This window comes from Macadamia integrifolia, chromosome 13, assembly GCF_013358625.1.
Source record: "Macadamia integrifolia cultivar HAES 741 chromosome 13, SCU_Mint_v3, whole genome shotgun sequence".
Lineage (NCBI taxonomy): Eukaryota > Viridiplantae > Streptophyta > Magnoliopsida > Proteales > Proteaceae > Macadamia > Macadamia integrifolia.
The window spans coordinates 14,930,366-14,936,038 of record NC_056569.1 but is presented as its reverse complement, the minus strand read 5'-3'; the positions used below and the strand labels follow the sequence as shown (position 1 = coordinate 14,936,038).

At 41.9% G+C, this 5,673-nt stretch overlaps 1 protein-coding gene across 2 annotated transcripts; it reads left to right on the top strand.

Moving 5' to 3' along the window:
* The first annotated feature begins 656 nt into the window (after nucleotides 1-656).
* On the top strand, nucleotides 657-4,143 carry LOC122059336. 2 transcript variants are annotated; one of them, XM_042622062.1, is made up of 3 exons: nucleotides 657-2,332; nucleotides 2,775-3,161; nucleotides 3,253-4,143. In XM_042622062.1, exons 1-3 carry the CDS (start codon nucleotides 2,168-2,170, stop codon nucleotides 3,328-3,330), a joined length of 630 nt encoding a protein of 209 aa, XP_042477996.1. In that variant the 5' UTR covers nucleotides 657-2,167; the 3' UTR covers nucleotides 3,331-4,143. The 2 variants fall into 2 exon arrangements, 1 of the variants encoding a protein (XP_042477996.1); XR_006134024.1 differs by having other exon boundaries at nucleotides 659-2,332; nucleotides 2,798-3,161.
* Nucleotides 4,144-5,673: the final 1,530 nt, after the last annotated feature.

The window sequence follows — 5,673 nt, the reverse complement described above, 5'->3', positions numbered from 1 at the left end:
TAAATACATGAATGAAAAATACGAAATTGAAATAAAGAGTTGCATTGTTGGTTTTGTTTAAATGTGTTGATTGTCTTCATATTGGGCAGCTTTTTCTCCTTATATACCTTGGATCCATTAACTGTTCCATCACTCACTTTATTTGCCTCCTTCACCCATGAAGTGGTTCTTCTTGTGTACTATCGCCACCTGTCCCACTAACTTTGCCTTATGCATGCATGTCTTAACCGCTCCTGTGAATCAGTATCAACTTTTACGTGGGTGACAAACCGATACGATTAGCCCACGTTTTCTTCTTCCAAATACCAAAAACCGCCCCTATCACATCACTAGAGCATATTTTGAAATTTTGGACGCCAACAATTGTCCCTCATAATCCACCTTACGACATCTTTTGGCCAAATGTATTTGTGGATTATGTTAGCCTTCACCCTCTAACGGTCTCTTAATGACTAACTCAGAGTTTGAGGCTTAGGCGTTACTAGATTGTATTCTCCTCGACCTTTTAAATACTTTGCTTTTTTAGGCCTTTTCTCAAATTTCACCCACTTTTGATTAAGCCTTTTGGCGGTTTGATCTTTTCCTCTAAAAATTTTAAACTTTGGATGATAATTACCTTTGTCCGTACGCACGTTAAATCAGTCTCCTCTGCTGCCTATGTTGGACTGCCACACGTCCCTTGGACGGCGTGCTTTTAGCGAGATTTTTCTACTAATCCTTTTAAAAAGCCGAATAATACTCACAAATACTATTCATCTTCTTCTTTGATTTTCTTTTACTCTGCACTTTCTCCTTCTCAAGTGTTCGAAGGTGAGATGAGTTCTTCTATTCCCCCTGCTGACGATCCTTCTTTGGAGGAGTAGTTAACCTATGATAGAAACTCCCTCTGCGCTCAATCGATCCAGCCTGAGGTACTCATCTTCCTTGATTCTTCACTGTCCCTTCTCCTCCTTTCAAGGTGAAAAACTTTCCCTGTCACAAAAAGGAGGAACTCCTTTTTCGTGAACCTGACCCTGTTAGAGATGAAGCGAAGCCTAAACCTTAGCATCATTTCTGGCCTCGTCGGTTAGAGGGCTGGAACAAATGGGTAGAGCGGATGACCGTGGTTAAATCCGCTGAATGGCATATATTAGGAATTTTCCATGCTATCCAATTGACCAAACGTTTCATTCCTCCTGGCCTTCCTCTTCTCCAGGTAGCCATGGGGTTTTGGTCACGTTCCACCAATGCTTTTCACTTTCCCTGTGGAATGCTTAGCCCAACCCTAATGGACATAGGAGCCCTTCTAGGCTTAAAATCTTTGGGTGAGGAGCTCAATGGTGCCACCGATGGCCATCTTAACGACTATGGCTTAGAATTTTCCAGGCATTGTACTTATCCCAATTATGTAACAATGTATAGGAAAAAGGTTGGTCTCATCTCCCACCAGGAATACGTTGCATTCCTACTCATTTGGCTATGTCGCTTTATGAGTTATTCGAGAGCGGAGAAGATCTCCAAAGCCTTCCTTAAGCTGGTGAATGCCATAGCTGACGGTCACTCTGTGGATTTAGCCTTCACAATTCTCTCCCATTTATACCGTGGATGTAATGTTGTTCTTGAAGAGCACTTTACCAACGGGGGTGGTCCATTATGGCTCCTGCAAATGTGGCTCAGAGCCTAGTTCCTTGAAACTTACCATCCCCAGGTTCAAAACACCTCTTCCATCATAGGCTACTCTTTCGATCATGAGTTGGCTCCTCCTCTGTCTTGTGCAGAGTATTATGAATTTTTCTTTACTTTACCCTTTGACAGTCTTCCTGAACGTTTCATGCCTTTCTGTTCCCTTGAAAATATACCTGACTGGTTGGCTTCTGCTATTCATGAGCCTTTAACTGCATCTAATCTGTGGGCTAGTTATCTGACTTGCCACGATCTTCTTTTGGAATTACTCTTGAGCATTCCAAAAATAACATGTATGGGACTGAATGCTACAATCCTCATTTCATATCACCAATTCGGTCTTATCCAATCTGTTCCGTACCCTTGCTATTATTCTCTATCTTACTGGAGGCTTAATTGTCCGTCTTGTTCAGTGAGGCAGAGATTCAAAAGTTCACCGATCTAAAAGTCTTTGTTCTTTCTGAATTCTCTCTCGTTCTGTATCAATTGGCCCCTTCTACAACCAATGACTTCTAGTCTTGGTGGCAATCTTATTATGCTGGAACTTTGGATGCAACCCCTTCTGATTGCGCGTCTACTAACTCGGCTCATGACGAAGATTCTAATACAGCTTCATTTCCTGAATTGCAAAGTCCAGGCAACCGGAAACATCGACTCCGATCTGCTAAAGGTAACACTCCTTATGACTCCATTATAACGTATAAAAAAGCCTTTCATATTAAATATACTCTTGATCATCAAATTATGAAGGAGAGACATCGAAAATCCATAAAGAATTTAGAACGCGTTGAGCGTCATGAATTCATGGCACGGCCAGAGAATGCAAGTAAGTTACTCCGTGGCCGTCCTATAAAGTATGATAATTTTCATCCAGAGTTTACGCGATTAATAGAGAAGAAACCTCTTCTGCCGGAAGCCCCTTTTGCCATTGCTGACGTAGTGAACGTCTCAGCCTATGCAACTACAGAATATGTGACCTTCTCAGGTCTTTTAGCCACAGATCATGAGAGGCATAGTGTGAAGAATCACGTTGTTGTAGTTCGCCCCTACCTTAGTATTTTGCTTCTTCTTTCCCTATGTTCATCAGCATTTACGTCTTTTCTCTTTGATAGATATATGTGTTTATCTTTTCTAGCCGCGCTTCAGCCAGTACTGCTCAAGAATCCTCAGACTCCTCTGATGATTTTCATACTACTGAAGAATTGACCATACTGCCAGCAGGTAGTCTTCCTAAAGAGCGAACTTCCTTGAAAAGGCTTAAGCGAGGTAAACGGCCTACAACCACTCAGGCCAGGTCTCCTTCCCTGACATCGAAATGGTCTCGAACAACAGTGCTTATATCTGACTTTCTGCCCAAGAAATCTAAGAAAGCCACCGATCTACATCTGCATGATGATGCTGGTATTTTCGTAACTTCTGATGTTCTTAAAGGTCAAGTTTCGGATCAAGTACCTGTTCCTGTTAAGCTTAAGGCTCCATCTCCTCCAGCCTCTGAGGACGTAAGTGCCCCTTTTTTTCTTTTACTGATTCATCTTTTCAACCTTCTTTTCTCATATATGAGAGTAGTCACCGAAATTTCTTCTTTCGCAGGCCTCCACATCTCTTCCTGACTTTAGCGGCATGCTCTTGCCTGAATCTTCTCAGGTCCTCCCGAGCTTAGATTCCTGAGACTACTTCTGATGCACGTTCTCAAACCTCGTCACTCTTTGACCGTGTGAGGGTTTTATATGAATCTTCAGTCAACATGTCCGCAAAGGAATTTTGAAGGAGTGGTCGCACTACTGATTTGGTGAAATTTTCCCGTGACATCCAGGCTGACCCCCTTCTTTTAGCGAGGCAGGGTGTTTGTGGGGATCTTCTTAAAAATTTGAGCTCGATGCTGGGGAGCACGGTCCTTAAGGCGATTGATATCTTTGACTCGACTGAACGGTTTCTTGTTGCCCACAAAGCTGCTTTTGAAAAGGTGGACACTCCGCAACGCAAACTGGAGTGTCTGATGGAGGTTGCTACCGCTTCTGAGGCTAAGATCAAGCGTCTGGAGGAAGAAATCAAGAGTCTACAACAAGAAAAGGAGAAGGAAAGACAGCTGATGAATTCTAACACTCAAGAGTTCAAGGATCTTTTCGAGGAGGTTTCCCAGCTAGCTGTAGATTTGCAAGCTTTTGAGCTACGTGTTGAAACCTGAGAGAGATAAGCTTGAAATCTCTCATCAATTATCTCAATTGGACAACCAATTTCAGGCTTGTTGGTCTCAAGTAGCTGAACGTCTCAATTTTAAGGCCTGTGAGCCAGAAGAATCTAAGGGGGATGCCCCTTAGTATGTTTTGAATAGTTTCCTTTTCTCTCTTCTGTACTCTCTCCTTTTTTATGATGAACCGTTTACGGCCTTCCTTTCAAGTAATGATGTTTTGACCGTTCTGCTCTTGTATTGTTGGTTCTTCATTGAGCAGGTTCCCACATGACTGGATAATACATTTTCAAGTATTTCCCATTGATCGATTTTAATTGGATCTATCCATTGAGGTCTTGCAATCTGTACACTCCACCTTTGAGTTTCTAGTATATCTCGTATGGTCCTTCCCACATAGGTGACCATTTCCCATACAAGTTAGTCTTACCTCCAATCGGTAGAATAGTTTTCCATACCAATTGTCCTTCTCTAAAGTCTTTAGGCCTAACACGCTTGTCATATGCTTTGGCCACCATCCTTTTCTATGCTTGTATATAATTTAAAGCTTTGACACATTCCTCTGTTAGGTCTTCCAATTCGGTCAACATAGTTTGACTAAACATAGCTTCACTATATTCAAATGGAGTCAAACTATGTTGTTGGGCAACTCATAGTGATTTTATAGTTACTTCCATAGGTAGAATTGCATCGTGGCCGAACATTAAAGAGAAGGGCGTAGTCCTTGTGCTTGACCATTTAGTGGTTCGGTATGCCCAGAGGACTTCAGATAGTAACTCAGCCCAGGCAGAAGGATTGTTAGAATTGACTTTAGCCAAATTTGACTTTAAAACCTTATTACTTGCCTCTGCTTGATTGTTTCCTTGAACATAGTATGGAGTTGAATGAATAATGGCAATCCCATATTCTTTGGCGAATTCCAGTATAAATCTCCTATGAACACAGTCCCATTATCATAGGTTATGGTTTCAAGGATCCCAAACCTATGAATGATACCTTGTTTCATAAACTTGATCACATCCGTCTGGTTCACAACCTTGAGTGGAATAGCTTTGACCCATTTAGTAAAATAATTTGTCACGGCCAGGATGAAACTATGCCCTTGATTGGAAGGAAGGTAAATTTTCCAATGATATCCATTGCCCATCCTCTAAAAGGCCACAGTCTAACAATTGGGTGTAAATCAGTTGCCGAGGCTCGTTGGATCGGCCCATGCCTTTGGCATGCTTGACACCCTTTTGCATATTTCAGGCAATCATCCACAATAGTTGGCTAATGATAACCATATCATCTAATTAGCCACTGCATCTTTGAACCAGCCTGATGTGCACCATAAATCCCTTCATGGATCTTGGCCATAATTTGCAAGGATTCATTTACTCCCATGCATAGTAGCAACAGGCCGTCTTCAGCTTTCCTATACAATTGACCACCCAAGGCCACATATCTGAGGCCCTGATTTCTAGTTTTACGGTCAATCTTGGTATTGGGATTATGCAAAAATTGGAGTAGTGGTGTTCTCCAATTAGGCTTTAATTCTTCCAAACTATTTACCTCGGTCATTACAGGTTCTGCAATTGATGAGAAAAGCTTCCTCCGAAGAGTTATTACTTGCTCGTGTTGACCTTCACCTAGCTTTGCACCTGAGGTAGCCTGAGCCAAACTGTTGGCCATGGAATTTTCTTTCCTTGGAATGAATCTAAGAGATGTATTATGGAATCTCTTGAACAGGCTTTGGGTTTTTTCCAAGTATCTGGTTAATGATTCACTTTCGCATCGATGCTCCTCAGCTATTTGTTTGATCACCAATTGTGAGTCTTTGA